Below are 19093 nucleotides of genomic sequence, written 5' to 3' on the forward strand. Positions count from 1 at the left end.
GCGCGATTTTCTAGTATATATAGCACGCGACGAAATTTAGAAAGAATAGCCCCGTATAATGTCACATGCATCCCTCGTAAACGTTCTCGTTAAATATTCTAACAAGCGATATATTATACTTCAAGCAAGATTTTTTATTTCAGCCATTTCACGCGTAAGTAAATACCTCGAATATAAGTTATTAATATTTGACGTTTTGTTGTCGACTATATGTAAACAAAGGCTGAAGTAAAGATCAGCAATAATAAGATACGAGAGATTGTAGAAATATTTAATATTTCATCTATGTGTTGAAAAAATAGATTTTTCAACTCTTTCATATATTTCTTACTGTTTACATCTTCGTAATTAAATATTAAATTGGTAGTTTCAATGTTCGATCAAATCTCTGCTCTTATTACGTCGATAACGTTTATGCATTTCTACGTTTGTAAGCTTCACTCGATAATGGTGTACATTATTTATTTAAAGTTCAAATGATCCTGAGGTTTGCCGCGCTGAGTCGAGCGGTTGATAATAGAGTCTGCGCACTGAGAACACGGTGCATATCTGCATTATTATATGTATTATTAGATGGTAAATAGTCTATTTTATTTGAAATCATACGTGCACTTTTGAAAATGAAAATATTTTATTTGCGGAAATTTTACTGTTTATATGAAATAGTATTTTATTTGACTTATATTTAGTAGAACGATTGTTCAAAATAGTATTTGAAATATATATTTTTTCCTACAATATTTTAGCCAGATCTGAAGTTGAAAGTTTTAAAGTTTGATCAAATCTCTATTCCTATTACGTTGATGACGTTTATAAGCTTTTACTCGATAATGGTGTCCATTATTTATTTAAAGTTCAAATGGTCCTGAGGTTTGCCGCGCTGAGTTGCGCAGTTGGTAATGGAGTCTGCGCACTGAGGATGCGATGCGTGTCTGCAGCACAGTTCATGGAATCAACAAAGTGATGATCAACAAGCGACATCTAAAGCAGAACTCGAGAAATAAGTTCATGCAGTAATCAGCAGCAATGTTGTCCTGTCGCAGTGATGCCAGATGCGGGGAGTCACGGTGAAATGATTTACCCCCTCTCTGATGACGGGGAATGAGTGGGGCGAATGGGAAACACGTTGCACGTGCGCGATGGGGACCGTGGAGTGTGCGCCTGCGCACGGTGCTGGAATGGAATAGTGGAAGGGGTAAGGAGGAGAGTACATGAGCTCCGTTTGGAGCTCATTCTGGCATCACTGCCCCGTCGAGCCTGCGATTTCCCCGTGATTGCTTGCGCAAGCGCGAGTCGCGCTTGGCTCGGCACACACACTGACACACACGCGGACACGCAGTCGAGCGCAGCGACGCTGGTCATAAAGTAGCTTTGTCATTCGTCGATTTTATGTGCTTTTTTTCCGTGATTAGATACTGCGGCAGAGTGTAAAGGTCAGTTTTTGTTTGCCACATTTATTAGTAGACACGATACATCAGTCCAGTTAAGGAAACAGTAGTGCGAGCATTAACTTCGCGTATTGTTTCCTCGTATTTGACTTCACTTTCCCTGTGTTTCTCTATTCAGAACGATCAAGATGTCACCGAAGAAAGTTTACGTTGTTGGTGTCGGTATGACAAAATTCGAGAAGCCGGGCAAACGAAATGATATCGATTATCCGGAAATGGCAAAAGAGGCCGTGACGAAGGCTTTACAGGACGCACGGATCCCCTACGACGCGATACAAGCTGCCTGCGTTGGTTACGTGTACGGAGATTCCACCTGCGGTCAAAGGGCACTCTACCAAGTCGGAATCACTGGTTGCCCCGTGTATAATGTAAATAATAATTGCTCAACTGGTTCTACCGCTTTGATCATGGTTAAACAGCTAATCGAAGGTGGTTCCATCGATTGCGCCTTGGCCCTAGGCTTTGAAAAAATGGAAAAGGGCTCTTTAATGTCAAAATTCATGGATCGTACAAACCCCATGGACAAGCATGTAGAAGTTATGGCTGACATTGCTGGTACCAAACTTTTATTTTTTTACAAGTTTGGATGAGTACTTTCTTTTTTTCTCTAAATTTCTCCCTATTTTATCTTGTGCCTGTTCAATCATAGGTATAAACGAAAGTCCAGTAACTGCACAGCTATTTGGAAATGCTGGCATCGAACACATGAAGAAATACGGCACAAAACCTGAGCATTTCGCAAAGATTGCCTACAAAAATCATTTACATTCCACGAACAACCCGTACTCTCAATTCCAAGATAAATACACTTTGGAGCAAATAATGAACTCTCCTAAAGTGTTTGGACCACTCACTAAGCTACAGTGTTGTCCTACATCGGATGGTTCAGCAGCCGTGGTTCTTGCCAGCGAGGACTTTGTTCGTAAACACAAGCTCGAGTCTCAAGCAGTAGAAATTGTAGCCATGGAAATGTCTACCGACTTGCCATCTACATTCGCAGAGAGGAGTGCCATTAAACTTATTGGGTATAAGAACAAGAATATTGTTGGTCGGGTTGGGTCGGCAATTGCTCGGGAATCCCAAATATTTTCGCGAAATCCGGTATATTCGGAAATCCCGAAATTTTTGGGAACCCGTCCCGACCACAAATTTCGTGCTCTCGCACATCTCTAATGGGAACAAATGAAAATAGTGATTCTATCTTTTTACAGCTATGACATGACAAAGAATGCAGCTGATAAGGTGTTCACTCAAAGCCCTTACAGACCATCCGATGTGGATGTGGTGGAATTGCACGATTGCTTTTCGGCCAATGAACTTATTACTTACGAAGCATTGGGTCTCTGTGCTCCTGGCCAAGCTGGTAGACTGATTGATGCTGGTGATAACACGTATGGAGGAAAGTATGTAATAAATCCTAGTGGTGGATTGATCTCAAAGGGACATCCATTGGGAGCAACAGGGCTGGCACAGTGTACTGAACTCTGCTGGCAATTGCGAGGCTTAGCTGGTAAAAGACAAGTGCCAAAAGCAAAGCTTGCTTTGCAACATAATATAGGTTTAGGCGGAGCAGTTGTGGTTGCTCTGTATCGATTAGGTTTTCCTCAAAGTGTACAGAAAAATAATGTCAGCGGACAAGTAAATCCAGATGGCTTCAAAGCAAACGCGTTGTTTAAAATATTAGAAATCGCAATGCAAGAAGATGAGGATGGTTTGATCGACAGAGTTCGTGGAATATACGGGTTCAAAGTTACAAACGGACCTGGCGGTACAGAAGGTATTTGGATCATAGACGCCAAAACCGGAAAAGGAAAGGTTGAATACAATGGAACGACTAAACCAGACGTTATGATCACCATTAACGATGCTGACATCGTCGATTTTATATCTGGAAAGTTGAACCCACAAAAGGCCTTCTTCCAAGGAAAAATTAAAATCCAAGGCAATATGGGATTAGCGATGAAATTAATCGACTTGCAAAAACGTGCCGCTCAGAAAATTGAACTGCTTCGTTCGAAATTGTAAAGCGTAGAAACCTTGAGATTTTTCTAGATTCCTTGATCGGATATCGAAGTTGATATAAATATGGTCTCGATCAAAAATTAGATTTGGAAGCTTGCATCAAAATGCGCTATACTCATTCCTGTTACATAGTATAAACTCGTTTTTAATCAAAAATGTTGAATATTCTAGAATTTTTTATATACAATTACGTAATTGATGTACGAATAATTAATTCTATTTTTCTAAATAGTAACGCTACTACATATCGCCAAAAACAATTGTTCAATAGTAAAAGTACATCTTAAATAATCCAATTAGATTAGAAAAAGTTTCAGCATTTCGTGAATTAATTCGCGTTAAATTACAAGATCAATTCTAACTGAATTCTTAATTGAATTGTATTTATAATTTAAACCAAATTGACTGTCTATCGTTTTTATTGAAAGATTATGAATCCATTAAATTATATTTTCGTTAAATTGTGCATAGTATAAGTATCTTGTTATATTCCATCTTTAGACAAATGAAGGTGTAGGTGCTATAAGGGCGCGAATGCTAACAATTGATTGCAACAAAATGGCTTTCGACATCCACAAATTGCACGAGGATACTTTCAAAAAGCTTTTATGTAAAATTACCATGTTCCATTTTACACCTGTCACCTAAAATGTTTATATGGAACGGTATATTATGGATATGTGTATTAAATTCTATATCCGTTTTATTGTTAGCATTTTAGAAATACTTTAAAGATTAAACGAGGAAAGGCTCGTAATTGCACTGTATTAAAAATATGATAATGAAGAGTAATTTATACGAGATATCAATTATATAACTTTTTTTACGAAATAGAATTATAGTTATTACTATTGAATTATTGATGTAATAAGTGGAAGCAGGGTGCAATTAAGATGTTATACACAGTTTTTATAAAAAAAGGTGTAGGTTTTTATACTTATTACCAAAAATGTTTTTATTGAAAAATAAACGTTGTTTAATATTTAAAACGAATTTGTTTTTACTTTACAGCAATATGTTTATCTCCTGTTTATTCCAATTTTCGTACCGATAACTGCTATCATCGGCATATTGTTATCGTTAAAAAACAGCCAAGTATATAACTTAAAACGTTTCATTGATAAGTTAAAATTAATGCAATTATTTTTCTCATTCAAATGAAAACGTCGTTTCTCGCACAAAAGACAAATCATTAGGAATTAGGAAACTACATCCGCTATATCGATAGCTAAAAATAACGCTTCCGGTTGATATGTAAAATTTCTATTGACTTCGGCTTTACTTCTTTTGCTAATGTGGTCATTTAACCTGTATCTGAAATAGAGGTTAATATGACCATGACAGTCAACTATGTTGTACTTACATTTTCAGCAGTCATTATTATTGTAATGACTCATTACAATGGCCGTTCCTGCATAAAACATTGTGAACTCTTTGATTATGCATTACATGAAGAAAAAAACCGATGTGCTTCAAAATATACGAAGTTAAGTGCATGTACAAAGGAAAACAAATATATGGAACAAGTATAAAGAAATGAAGATAATAATTATCGCTATGACAATACTACGACTAGGATTTATAAATATTAAAAACGTTGTTGAGAACGAAATACAGTAAATATTTAGAATATTCCAAAATCCGGATATGTAGTTCGTTCGAAAGTTTAAATCAAGATTTCGTCCTTCCTTCCCAAGCAAGTCGAAACAGGTTGGACCAGACCAGAGATGCTACAATCTTGCACCAAGGCGCGCGTTTCTTTACGTGTAGTTGTAGCGGTTGTATCAGCAAGTACTAAATTTCGATTTGTTTTGTAAATGGTTCGCTTGCAACCGCATTGCGATCAGCAAATATTAACCTTTCTCCTCGAGTGGTGTGTCTATATTATTCATAATATTGTTTACATTATTAAGTATTGTACGAGGTATTATATCAATTTTATATTCATATGTACAAAGAAAAAAATTAATATAGAATGGAATTTTATTCTAGGTAGGAAGAAATGTTTAATGTTTGAGTTAAAATAGCCTCCCGAGTACAAAGGATTAAAGTTCGATTTGTTTTGCTAGCGGCGGAGTTGCAACCGTGTCGCATCCTTCAGAAGGACATCGTAAATAGGTGACGTTCGCGGTGTTCGCGGAATACTTGGGTGGAAAAGAATTCGGTGCGCAATAAAGTATGTCTGAAACTGGACTCGGTGATAATTCATCGAACAGAGACGCCAGTTTCTGGCACTAGTCTGTCTACCGTCGCGCCGATTTTCTAGGATATATCCTGAGGCCCGCGCACGCACACGTGTACGCGGGACACTCGCAGGAAAGCATGTATGTACTATATTTATAGCTAGAGATAAATATACACCCTGGCTAGTCTCCAAATTACCACACGTACGAGAGAGCCCCGAGTTCGAGTAACGGCCTAACCCCTGTAATAGCAGCATCGTGTCAGTGCTATTAGTGACGTCTATCGACGTTGCGACTGTCGCGGGTAACGAGAGGCGAAGAAAGGTAGAAAATAAAAAAGGAAAAAGAAGTAACCGGGGATTGCGCAGAGGGACCATCACGAAACATGTAAACGGTCCTCGGGCTCTTCGAGTTACCGATAGGGAGACGAAAAATCCGTGAAATCGTCGATCATACGTTTTCGGTTCGGTCGTTCGTTCGTCTCCTAACATTCGTGTTCTGATATGAGATTGCCGGGCCCATCTTCTCAGCCCGGTATGGAAGGTGCATTCCCATACGTCGTGTGCGACCGTTCTTAACGACGTGCCGGATAAATTTAATCGTGACCGCTTGCTGCATTTGGGTTAACATCGATCAAGTAAGTACACACCAGTCAATACCTAATTGCGTAAGTTCTGACCGGGATCCAGCAATCAATTTCACGGTTACTCAAGCATTTTGTCTCGGCCGACCATATAGATCTCCGTAAAACGCATTAATCTCCGAAAGAGAATCGAGATTCGTTCTCCACCCGTTTCACGGCACGAAGATCGAACAAAAATCATTTCATGCGCATAGAGGCAGATGCTAGTTTTAATACGGAATTCGAAACTCGATGTATTGCGCTCTTGTATTTTTGGAAGACTGCAACGAGGCTTGCGTGGGTCGAACGAATCTAGCGAGACAATTGCCTCTATCGTGCGATTTAATTTAAATCGATCTAGGTATACAGGTGTATAGCAATTACAGAATTCTAAGCGGTAACAAGCTTGGTGGAACGTACGTCGTCGTAAATGAAAAATTGATCGATATTAACGATATGATAATGTTGTATTATGCAGGCGTGAGATTTGCCCAAACGTTAACGTTATCAGCGGATTTACGATGTCGAAGATACATCGATGCAAATAAGCATATTTTTGTCCGTTCAGATTGTAAACAACTGCAAAATATTTACAGTCCACATGAGAGAGTATTATTGACATTCGTGAGTGATAGTAATAATCTGTGAAGGAAAAAAATGTACTGATTGTCACTTTACACGAATGCGATCAGTATTATCAGAAAATAGCAATACTAAAATAATGTTACAAATTGTCCGAAATTTTTCAATTGTTTGATATCTATGAATTTCGATTATCTCGAAGACGGGAGCGCGATTTGAAATTCATTTGCGCGTCGTCAACTATTTCGCGTTCCGCAGAAAGCCAAGTTGCCTGACGCGTTTCGCAACGCGTTCTCCTATTAATTCAAGGTTTCGTTTCTAGGTCCTCTCGTGAGCCGGCTCTCTAGCTTTTAGAGTCGGGAAGGGCTCGATTGTTAGATTGCCGCGTGTGACACACTCGCTACGAGATATGCCCTGCGCCGGAAATCTTTCACCGAGATTTTCGATTCGCAGCTATTCAAATTCCCCGCGTCTCGTTTACGGTGGTATGCAGCTTTCCAGGACGTTCTTCGTGTATTCTCGTCTCGTGATCCTTTCGCTCCTGTTCACCGCCACCTTTAACCTTGAAACAGCCTGCAACAGCGACACAGAACACTGACGCCGGGTCACTTGCGGCCCACGCGATTTGAAACACATCATTTCTAACAAACCGATGTTTAGATAGTTGATCGGAAGAGGCCCGGTATTGGCTGAGCGTAATTTAATATCCATGAATAGATTGTGGATTTTATACATTCATGGGAAAAATGAGTACATCGAATGCGAAACAGTAAATACATTTTGGAGATTGTATCTTTTTCAACTCGTTAAAGTTATAAAGAGAAGGAACATGTGTTTTCAAACTCGGGCAATCTTTATCTATTCTATATAATAAAAATCAAATGCTGTTCGTTGGTCACGACATCATGGGAGAACGGCTGGACCGATTTGGCTAATTTTTTTTTCAAAATGTTCGTTTTAGTCCGAATCAGGTTTTTAGATTTTAAAAAATTGGAAAAGTATCACGGAAAAATGGAAAATTCGGGAAAAACTAAAAGTGCTTTTAGAATCATATTTCAATACAACAACAAAAAAACGAATATCGTAGCTTTTAATCAATATTTCAATCGACGTCTATTTGCATTATCGACATTATAAACATTTTGCGAGAGCGAGCGAGCAACAACTCCCCTCTAGTTTTGTATAAAAATCCACGGTCTATTAATGAATGTCGCGGCAACTAATAATTCGATGGTCTATTTCTTCTTCAAAGCATTATTCTGTCTCTCTAACACTGTTGCACCTCCTTGAAAGTGTCTGGGTTTAGCATTAATAAAAATGCGACAGTGGATGAATGTGGAAGCATTTCTATGCATAAAAGCTCATTTCTAATGATTTACGAGTTCTGTGTAAATAACATATTTACAAGTTATCCTTGTCTATGTAGTCCATCATGTGGAATCACCATATAATTGTCTCTGTTAAACATACGATTCTTGCTGATTAACGACGCCGCGTCTGGCTACAAGCAGCAATAATTATTCAAACGACTGTAGGAGTTCGTTCGCGTTGATTAATCTTCTTATTTTCCCATGCAGAATGCACCATATGTATTCGTCGAAGAAAGGTGACCCCCTCTGCCCCCTCGGCTTTCATCCTCAAGTGCGATGGCCGACCCGCTGTAAGAGATGCTTCAGGTACTATAGTTTTCATTTGAATTGAATAAAATAGTGAGGCCTCGCAGTCGCCATTCGAGTGCGAAGGGGTGTAATAATCATTATAATCAATGAACATTTTTTAGGGATTACAAAGAGCACGGGGGTAAAAGAGACAGCCTGAGGGACATCACATCTTCCACACCTAGTCTTTCATTCGAGCAATCGTCGGCCCGGTCAGTTGAAATGCAGCAATTATATTTATTGATACATCGAGAACAACGAAATAGAATTCTGTTTCTCATCGTTGCAATTTTCACGCTTAGTTCCGCTGAAAACGGAAAAAGAGTCTGGTCGTCCGCAACGAATCTGGCGAAAGATGACTTCAAGAATAGTACAGAAACATCGGCTGCAGCAGCCGGATGGACGTCGCTCATGGATCTGTCTGCTATCGACAAAGAGGAAGAGAGGAAGGAAGGTAGTCGCGTATGCGTAAACATTTTTTTGCAGCTTATGTAAGAATGTATTAGCATTTAACGTGCATGAATAACTGCGCACGGTTGTATGAGTAATATTAAGTTGAAACACTTCTGAAATATTAATATGTTTGTGACTGTATAACGTTTTTTACAGTCAGAAGACCATCGAAACTGCAAATCAAGGAGGTTATAGATAACAGTAACAAAAATGCCTCGAACGACGTCGAATTCATAATACAGGTATTGCTGATAGTGATCAATTAATTCTTTCATTGGCTTTTGTAGAACGGACTGCAGATTAGAACACTGAGATTGCATACCTCGCGGTAGTCAGCCTGTTTTAATTTTAGAAGACCTTTAGCGATAAAGAATAATAATAGATTTATCCATATTCAGGTGAAGAAATCGCGGACACCGAAGAATTCCGTACAGAATGACGAGTACCGGAAGGAAGAGGTGACGACAGACAAACATAACGATACTAAGATTTTTTCCGTTCAAATTCATTATACCGAGCAACTTTTAATCATATCATTTATCTCGATTTATATCTTTTCATTATCACTTCTTTCTAATCACACGAACAACACGTCGTGTGATTTAACGTATCTCTCGAAAGCTATTATCGTCTTCCATACGATCAAAGATCATCTTTTAAATCGAGTCGATAAAAAACTTTTTAAGTCGTTAAGTCGTGCGACCAAAGTATAATCCAGGAAACGAAATTTATTACAAACAGAGCGAGGTGGAGAAGTTGAAGTTCCAAGTGAGCGAATTACAAGCGCGATGCGAGAAAGCGGAGAAAGAGAAAAGCGAGATACTGATGAGACGATTATCCACCATGGAAACTATATCGAGCAAATCCTCGTCGAATGAAGTACAAAAGTTGCAAAAGAAAAACGAAGGTACTAGCGTAGAGAGAATTGAAAAGAAAATAGGGTACGGTATTTCCTCGGTAATGTCACGTGAGCTGGGAGACGCGGCGAGAGTCTTGGAAACAATGGAGAGGCTGTTACGTTTTTATCCTCATTGGCTGAGTTGGTGCTGCATCGCGGCCAGAGAGGAATAGGAACAGTGCCGAGAAATCAGAGAGCGAATTATAAGCACAAACACTTATGCTTTTGGCTCCGCCTCCTTCCTCACTACCATTTCTCTTTCACGAAAGTCTGTGCACTGTACAATGATAGTGGGGATAGACACACTATACTACATATAGTGACTGTCAGAACGTGGCGGTACTGAGGAAAAATGCCATATTTTCTTTACTATTCACGAAAATTGAAAATAATAGAACTTGAAAGATAAATGTTGAAATGACTGAATCATTTGACTCTCTCATGACCGAAGGAGTAAAATTTTTGTAGACTAACTTGAAAAACAAAAATTGGTGGTAATTATTATTAATATCTATTAACGATATGCAGCTCTGGCGCAAGAAAAGACCAGTCTGATGACAAAGATAAGAGAACTGGAGAAAGAGGCGAACACGAAAGCATTTAGAGGTGAAAGGGATAGGGAGAAAGATGAGCTTCGCTCGAAACTAAAAGCGGCGGAAAATTTATGCGAATCTTTAATGGACGAGAACGAGGACATGAAGAAAGAGATCCGACAATTAGAAGAAGAAATCTACGAGCTGCAAGACACTTTCAGGTAATCTTCGTCCTCTTTGTGGTTGTATACGTACTGTAAATACATAGCAGTTTATAGTTTCCTTTTCTCGCATGTATACTTTGGCTTCTTCTTTTGTCCACTTGTAATATCTAAAATCTAAACTGTGGATTTCATACGTTCATTACGATGTTCGAAAAGTCTATGCGAACAATTTAATTTCAATGAATAATTTCGCCATCTGCGATGACGTGTCCTGAAAAAAATTCGATTTATCATTGAAAGATATTCCTGTGTCTGCATTCATATCGGACATTATTGTCGCTGGCAAGAAAGAACAGCGAACGCGTTTTACTAACTGGTTTGTCTGAATTCGAATTCATTAATCAATGGATAAACACTTTGTATCCACACAGCGGCGAACCATGACTCGCCTGTTGCGTACAGTTTCTTCTTTTGCTGAATAACATATACCTCTTGTGTTTGCGGATGCGACTGATCACTGTGTAATTAGCGCTGGGTAATCAAGCCGCTCGATCCGATTCTGACTTGACATTACCCCTTTTATCCCTTCCATACAGTTTGAGCGAGAGGACAAGCTAGGATGTAAACATGGAATGAATCACACATAAATAAAAATGTAAATTGTGTTTTTCAATTTGCATTAGTAGACCCGGACACCTACTTTTTATCAGGAGAACGTAATAATTACTAGACTACGGATCTTTATGCAAAATGAAAATGTTTTCATCCCTTAACGACTTTGTTACGTTAAAAGCAACATTACACATTCTTGAATTTTTTAAATCTTTTACTGCTTTATATTTCACCCAACTGATTTCTGCATAAATGCATCCAGATCCGCAGTATAATAATTACAATGATTGCCGGCGCCACGATAATTTGAGGTCGTAAAATCGGCTGGGCCCTAAAGCATTTAGGTTGCAGTAGTCGGGACAGTGACGATTTATGACCGGATCAGGCCTCGAAACGACGGTCAGGACCGCACGAAAACATAACACGAATAAGTGTCGATTTCCACCAGCTTGATTTACGACTTTACGACCTAAAGCAAATATCTTGGCCCCGACTGTACCAATAATGCCTCGGTAAACAGTCGCGTTTGCCTCCGCCACCTATTAGGACCGGATGGTGTCCTTTCGTCATTTACCTCAAAGAAAATGTACACAATACACCCCCTGTTGGGTCCTCGAACCCTCGGCTACTGTTTGAGGAACATTTCTCAGTCCCACAAGTCCTTCAAAGGTGAGGAAAAGGTATCTTGCCTCGAGGAAATGGTCAGTTGTCGATTTTTCATAGTAGGTACAGTGTTTCCGAAGGGAGTATACGACATAAAGAATTCGCAGAAGGGAACCGTGCGCCAAAACCGATCGGGAAGCTATGTACATACGTGTTGCACCAACAATTACAGAACTATAAATGTTTATTCATGTGTGATTTATCTTATGTTTACATTGTTATCTGACGCTAGGTCTCCGACTCAGGCAGTTGCCAGTTTGCTTGGGAAAGGTCCGGACCAATCTGGCCTCAAGTCGGCTTTCTAGATCCGAAACTGTTTGATGACCCAACACATCACGTGTACTACACATTTATACAGGATGGTTCACCTAAGACCACAAACACCTAAATATCTCTTTCACTTTTAACGACGCGAGCATTGGGGATCGCGGAGATGTTTAGACGTTCGTGCTTAGATAAAACATCTTGTGTAACGGAAAGAAAGTATTTAGAACACTTGAAACGAAATAACATAACGTGTTTGGCTGATTAGCATTGTACCTGGCACAGGAACAAACGCACACGAACACTTTGAAGGGGCTCGAAAACAGTGGATTTCCACTTACTGCAGTTTCCGAAATCAGAGAACAAACCGAAAACGAACTAAAATAAAAAGAAATAGAATAAAGGGAAAGAGTGCGATGAAAGGAAAAAAGATGTACTTTCGAGAAAAAGTCGAATTTTTTTCGAATCACGGAGAAGAACGAAAGAGAATGAAAAGGGTAAAAAACATAGAAACCAAAGATCTCTCGAGTATAGTCTCAGGCGGGAACGAGTGCGAACAAAAACCAAAAATTTAAAAAAACAACAACAACAAAGAAAACCGAGTGCAAAAATATTTTTAGCAAAATCAGCCATCTGAATTGTTGCAGGACGACGATTTGGACGGAAGACGGTTCCAACACTATGGTCACTGCATTTCGTCAAAACTGGATCGAATGCCGGTGTTTCGTTGCCTCGGGATAACCAGTTTCCCGACTTTGAACAGAGACAGAGCAAATTTTCAATCGAGAAAAATGGAAGAATCTTCCAAAAACGAAATGACAGAGAAAAAAAGAGAACGTCGGATCATAGCAAGACCGATGGTGATGAGATATAGCGTTGCTTTTTTTCGAATTTGAACAAAAATGAGAGAGCAGTATGTGGAACGTTATACTGTCGTCGAACCCTTTCGATGTTTCTGAACTTGTTCGCGCGCTTCCGACGTGCTTCCGTCGCGAACGGAGCACCGTTCCGACCGTTTCGGCTTCCATTTAATTGATTGTGTACGTGAGAAATTAACAAACAGGTAATTATATATGTCTGTCGCGTCTCTTTGATCACGCTTCGCTCGGCGGAACTGGATAACTCCCTTCATCCTCAGATATTTTTCAGTACAAAACAAATCGTCTTACAGTATTGTCGAACACGAATTCATTGACCATATAATAAAATCTTTAATGAAGGAAATGAATCTCGGAATAAATTCCGTGGTTTCAACGATAAAAATCGGCACGCGCGTAAACAACAATGGTCGATTTATGATTATCCGGTTTCGTAACGCCGCACTACTCTTATGACGTCTAAATGAAATGCATAATATACCAATATTTCGTATTCTTAAGGGATGAGCAAGCGGACGAGTACGTCCGTCTGCGAAAAAGTTTGGAACAGTCGAATAAAAATTGTCGAATTTTATCGTTCAAGCTGAGGAAGGTCGAGCGTAAGGTCGAGGAGTTGGAGACCGAAAAAACAACACTGGAGACGAAGTATGAGCAGGTAGAATAACGATTTGAATGATAATCGAACAATAAAAATCGCATGCGTTTACCGTCGTCTGAATTCCAGGTGAAAAAGGTCGAGGATACTTTGCAGAAGATTAAAAGTGATTTCCAAAATCGGCCGCAGAAGAAGGCGACCGATTTCACGACCAAAGTGCAACTGAAGAAATTGGTGGATGAAATGGAGAAAGAAATAGGTTCGCCATTGGCCTAACAGCGAGCACTTGAAATTGTTCAAACATATAAAACGTTCGATAAATAATCGTTTAATTAACGTGACACGTCGAGCAAATTACACTGGTCAACACACCTAAACCTTTTTTCGGGCTTTTAAAACTTTTAATAGAATTTTCAGTGCCCATATGAATGTTCAGTACTTACTTCTTCTAAATTTCAAAGAACTTGTTCTTCCTATTACAATGATCCATTTTTCTGATACAAAGGGACTGTTTGATAAAAATATTGTTTATATTTCAGGAGACATGATGACTGTTTTTACGAATGTTTCCGAGGGCAAGGACGTGGACATTCAAGAGCTGAAATCCAAGGATCACGGCAAGTATGATGAACTCTTAAAGGAACATGAATTACTGAAAGAGAAGCTCGACTCTTTGACGAAAGAACTATCCCATGAGAAAGAGAAGAAAAAACCACAGTTATCCGTGAAAGGAGATGATAAACATGCAGATTTACAGAACAGTGAGTGATCCGAACGATTAATCTTCCTTTCGATTTTGTGCTGTACATTTTGTACGCTGCATATATTGAAATATTACAGTGAAAAAGAAATTGGACGAAGCTGTCTCACTAAGGGAAGTGGAGAGAAAAGCATGGGACGAAGACAAGTTGGCCTTATCCGAGGAGAAGGAGAAACTGAAGTCGAAGCTTCTGTCGCTTTCCGCAGAGAAATTGAAAGTGTATAATGAAGTTGTTCAGTTGAAGAAAGACTTAGGTATTTTTCTATAGCGTAAAAGCTTCGTAAAGATTTGATAAAGCTTCGTTGGCTTTTTATAGAAGCGGCCAAGTCTTCGGAGAAGGATGGAGTGAAATTGGAAAAATCGTTGAACGAATTGAAGAAAGAACTGACGCAGGAGCGTGATAGGTGTAAGAAGCTGCAAGACGATTTGTCAGCGTACACTGAAAGGGAGTCGAAAATGTCGCAATCGATCTCTTCTGTGAGTGTGTTTTAATAATCACTGCGGATTTTCGTGGAAAATACAAATTGTCTGCATCAAGTATATTTTTGTTAACAAAGGTGGAACAATCGAAGACCAAGTTGGATGCTGAAGTGAAACGGCTGAAGAAAGAGCTGGAGAACGCAAAGTCCTCGAACGCCACGAAGATAAACGATTTGACGGCCGAGGCAGCTCAGCTGAAAAAAGAGAAGGAGTCTGTGCAGCGGGAAATTGATCAAGAGAAGAAGTCGAGAGAATCCGAAGTGGCCGAGCTAAAGAAGAAGATTAGCTCGTTAGAAAAGACTGGACTGAACGCAAAGAAGATGAATGAGATGAGGCAATCGTATAACGAAAAGATTTTGAGTAAGTCTCTTTACTGTACGATGAACCGGTCACGATGGTGCCAATTAAAATATCTCCTGATTTAATTGAACGATGAATTAAAAATCTGTGATTCCATGTGTAAAAAATGCGGTTGACCTTCGTATGTCCTTCGTACGTCCAGCTACAAAAAAAACACTACTTACGTCATACTATATGTACCCCTTAAAATCATTTAAATTGAACACTCTGGATGAGACAACAGTGTCTTACATTGCAGATTTGGAAAACGAGCTGAAGAAAGGGCAACAGGAGTACAACAACCTCAGTGATAAACTTAGTATGCTTGAGAATTTGAGGAAGCAATTTGAAATGGATAACGGAGCTCTTAATACGTAAGCGATAGAAAGTCCTAGCAATGAATGTAATGCGTTAAATCTGTAACAACCAGTTCCATTAAAATGGTAGAGTTGGATAATTTTCCCCGTATTTCAATGGGAATCAGGCTAAAATTGTAATCGTTCATTTGTAGCAAGCTGCGGGAGCAGAACACAGAATTGATCGGCATTCGCAAGGAATTGGAGACGCTACGACAATCTGTGAAACTGAAAGAGAGCGAATGGAAGTCTGAAAGAGCTACGTTAGAGGTAAACGCAGCAATTTAACGCGGAAGATCATGCTAAATATTTTAAGGTGTGTGAAATCGATTTTCTTTGCTTTCACATTATAGAACCGAGTGAAAGAGAGCGAACTGCCGAACAAGGCTTTAATAACAGACCTGAACAACGACATTAGTAATTTGAAGAAAGAGAACAATACTTTGGTGACGCGATTAGAAGATATAAGAAAGGCGGTAAGCTAAGGCTCGAAACTATTATTGAAATCGATATCTACATGGATTTCAATTTATATTTCACAGAACGATGACCTTTCGGACAAACTGAAAGATTACGAAGCCGTGTCGAAGATCCACCAAGCTTTAACCCCAGACACCACGGCGCTAGAATCCGAAATCCGGAAATTGAAGAACGCCCTGGAGAACATGGAGAAAGCAAAAAAAGCAGACCTGGCTCAATGCAAAATGCGATATGAGCACAGGATCACCGCTATCAACGACGAAATCAAAACCATCCAGAGCCAACTGTCTCGATACAAACGCGAACGCGACACTTACAAGCATATGCTCGAAGGCGCCCAGAAGACTATCGCAGATTTGAAATCTGCCAGGAGTAGACACTCGAACGCGTCTTCCGGAAAGTCTGACGAGGTTGGTTCCTCTCGCAATGAAAAACTTTGGGTCCACTAGGCTCCAGAGTGTTCAATTAACACGTTGACAGCCGCGTGAATTTTCCGTGTTACATACTGATAGGGTGTCTATGCTAATTACATATATTACGTATATGCCACGAATGTAGGAGGAAGAGATATCCGGTACGAACAAACTGGTTCTAGAAAGGCAGATCAATAGCTTGGAAGATGAACTTTCTGAAGCACGGCTAGAAACGTCCAGACTGAAAGCTGAATTGGTATCCGAGAAGTCGGCCAGTCACGTTAAAGTATCAGAATATCAGTCACGAATTAACGAGGTATCGCATTGATTCACAATTGACTTTAACAGTCTTTAGATCGGGTTATTTTATATTCGTAGCTGGAAGAAGAGAGGATGCTGACGAGTGGCAGAACGAAAATTCCAGGTCTGAAAGTTCGTATGGAATTAGCGTGGCAGAAAGAGAGAGAAGAGCACCAGAGACTTTTGCAGGAAACAGCTACGTTAGCGAGGGATCTACGTCAAACGCTGTTTGAAGTATGTACAATCGGGGGAAATAGTTAATGGCCCCTCTTTGATTTTCATTGTTATTACAGATCGAGAGAGAACGTTCCAAAGAGCGCTTGGAGAATAAGAGGCGACAAGACCAGTTGAAGAAAGTATACGACGAAGAGAAGGAAGAGAGCAGAAAGAAATTATTAGAAGTGACTACATTTCTATAAATTTGAATCTTCAAGCATCCACGGATAGCAATGAACGTTTATTTTTTCAGTTACAATGCGATTTGTTAGAATTGAGGGACGCCCACGCGAAATTGAGGACCAGCAACGAGAAAATGAGACGCGAGAAGGAGCGGCACGAGAAGGAGCGAGAAGAGCTCCGAGATGTAATTACGAAGAAATCTAGACAGGAGCAATCCGAATTGCGGAATATCAATGTGCTATTGCAACAAGTTAACGATTTAACGAAACTCTTCCCCGAATTGAACGGTATAGCTGAAAACGGAACTTCGAGTACTTACACACCCACTCCGCCTAGGCGACTAAAGGTATATAAAATTACAAGATCAATCAATGAATGTACAATTATCGAAATAAATTATTGATGTCTCGTAGGGACCAAAGTCAAGAGAATCGTCGCCAATGTTGGACGCAAAACCTGATCCAAGAGGTATAAACGCTAATCCTTCATCGAATAAAGTTAACAAATCTTAGTCTACATTATACTAATACGTTTCATTCCTATCAGACTCCAATTCACAACTCGGCGAAAGGACAGACAAGTTGGAGTACACTATTAAAAAATTAATGGACGTGGCCAGAGAATTGAAAGATTCGAAGAAAACAACCGATGAGGCAAGTGTGATGCGGATGAAGAAATTTGGTAAAAGGTACCTATCGCTATTATCGTCATGTAAAATTATTAACAGACGAAACACATTTTCATGTAACTCTTCTGTTGCCTACAATTGACTTGGAATATTTTTATTTTGCAAGTTGTATAAATGATTACTTCGCTTTGCAGATCAACGTCCGTGGAGAGTGATCCGGGTAAAGGTATGACGAGCCGCTCCAAGCCGCGTTTACAAAGGAAAAGTTTATCTTTGGAACAGACAGCTCGGAATGAAGAGGTACACGTACAATGCGATTTGTATTTATCGCAAAACATATGTTCCTAATTAGTTTATTTAATCTTTCAGTCTCAACGTATATGGGGCACCGATAGCAATTTATCTAGTTTGCAATCGTTAGAAAGCTCAGACATTGAAGGCGGAACTATGAGCTTGCAGAGAGATTCCAGTGTGGATAGGTAAGATTAACACATTCGTGAGCGAACATAGTTTTCATTTCATTCGTATAATTCTTTTCTTTCATTTGTTCGTAACCAGTCGCCTCTCAACTGGCTCTACAAAAAGTGAGATGCTAGAACGAGATAAGAAACACAGTAAAGGTTTAATGAAGAAACTCACGAGTAAATTGACTAAATCGTCTAGCGTGGACGATCCAAATGTTTCCATAGATCTTCAGGTAAGTAATAAGAGTAATTACGCGGTTCTCTATTCAGCCTCATAATTGATAGCACATATACAAAATTAATTGTCCGTCTTATAGACATCGGGATCCGAAACGAGTATCAACGAGAAGACTGAGAAGAAAAATCTGAAGAAGAAGTTAACGGATATGTTTAAACGAGGTTCTAGAAGCAGCAGGTGCGTTACCGCCTTCCATCCGAATGGAAGAAATTTTGAAACATAAATAAAAAAGATTATATTTATAACAATCATTTATAACAACTGGACAAATTGTATAAATCATGCCGAAGTGTCTGGAGCACACACGTTTCGCGATTCGCGTCGTGAAATCGAAGAGATAGTAACTTTTACTCGATTATTGCGTTCACTATAAATGTGCACAGATGCAAAGTATTTCTTAGCAATTTGAAAATTAAAATAATGTTTATCTAACGTGTATTTTTAGCGTCGAGAAGAAGCTGAACTCCACAAATCACAGCAGACCAGCTTCAAGGAACTCTATGACATCGAGCAAATAATTGTACAACGCGTTTATACCAGTGTTTAACAGCAACAAATGACGCTACGACTAAAGAGAAAATTGCTCAATTTCGCGTACTAGAGCATATACAAAAATATATATATAGATACCATTACATATATATATATATATATATATATA

At 39.3% G+C, this 19093-nt stretch overlaps 2 protein-coding genes across 5 annotated transcripts; both read left to right on the forward strand.

Moving 5' to 3' along the window:
• The first annotated feature begins 1273 nt into the window (after positions 1-1273).
• Positions 1274-4459, forward strand: Scpx (Sterol carrier protein X-related thiolase). Its single transcript, XM_076430827.1, has 4 exons — positions 1274-1433; positions 1567-2003; positions 2098-2473; positions 2660-4459. The coding sequence occupies exons 2-4, from the start codon at positions 1577-1579 to the stop codon at positions 3471-3473; spliced, it is 1617 nt and encodes a 538-aa protein (XP_076286942.1). The 5' UTR covers positions 1274-1433; positions 1567-1576; the 3' UTR covers positions 3474-4459.
• A 1056-nt stretch (positions 4460-5515) lies between these two features.
• LOC143212197 (uncharacterized) lies at positions 5516-19066 on the forward strand. Of its 4 annotated transcripts, XM_076430691.1 has the most exons (30): positions 5519-6290; positions 7180-7342; positions 8435-8533; positions 8638-8727; positions 8818-8969; positions 9125-9210; positions 9367-9426; positions 9710-9875; positions 10395-10620; positions 13482-13635; positions 13705-13834; positions 14115-14336; positions 14416-14589; positions 14652-14812; positions 14893-15175; positions 15399-15528; positions 15666-15780; positions 15864-15986; positions 16053-16400; positions 16549-16719; positions 16782-16937; positions 16997-17104; positions 17173-17448; positions 17516-17570; positions 17649-17790; positions 17925-18030; positions 18100-18209; positions 18289-18427; positions 18512-18609; positions 18878-19066. In XM_076430691.1, exons 3-30 carry the CDS (start codon positions 8436-8438, stop codon positions 18948-18950), a joined length of 4152 nt encoding a protein of 1383 aa, XP_076286806.1. In that variant the 5' UTR covers positions 5519-6290; positions 7180-7342; position 8435; the 3' UTR covers positions 18951-19066. The 4 variants fall into 4 exon arrangements, with proteins under 4 accessions (XP_076286808.1, XP_076286806.1, XP_076286805.1 ...); XM_076430690.1 differs by lacking the exon at positions 7180-7342; XM_076430692.1 differs by lacking the exon at positions 7180-7342 and having other exon boundaries at positions 5523-6290; positions 15414-15528.
• The last annotated feature ends 27 nt before the right edge of the window (positions 19067-19093 follow it).

The sequence above is a fragment of the Lasioglossum baleicum genome, chromosome 9 (assembly GCF_051020765.1).
Source record: "Lasioglossum baleicum chromosome 9, iyLasBale1, whole genome shotgun sequence".
Classification (NCBI taxonomy): Eukaryota; Metazoa; Arthropoda; class Insecta; order Hymenoptera; family Halictidae; genus Lasioglossum; species Lasioglossum baleicum.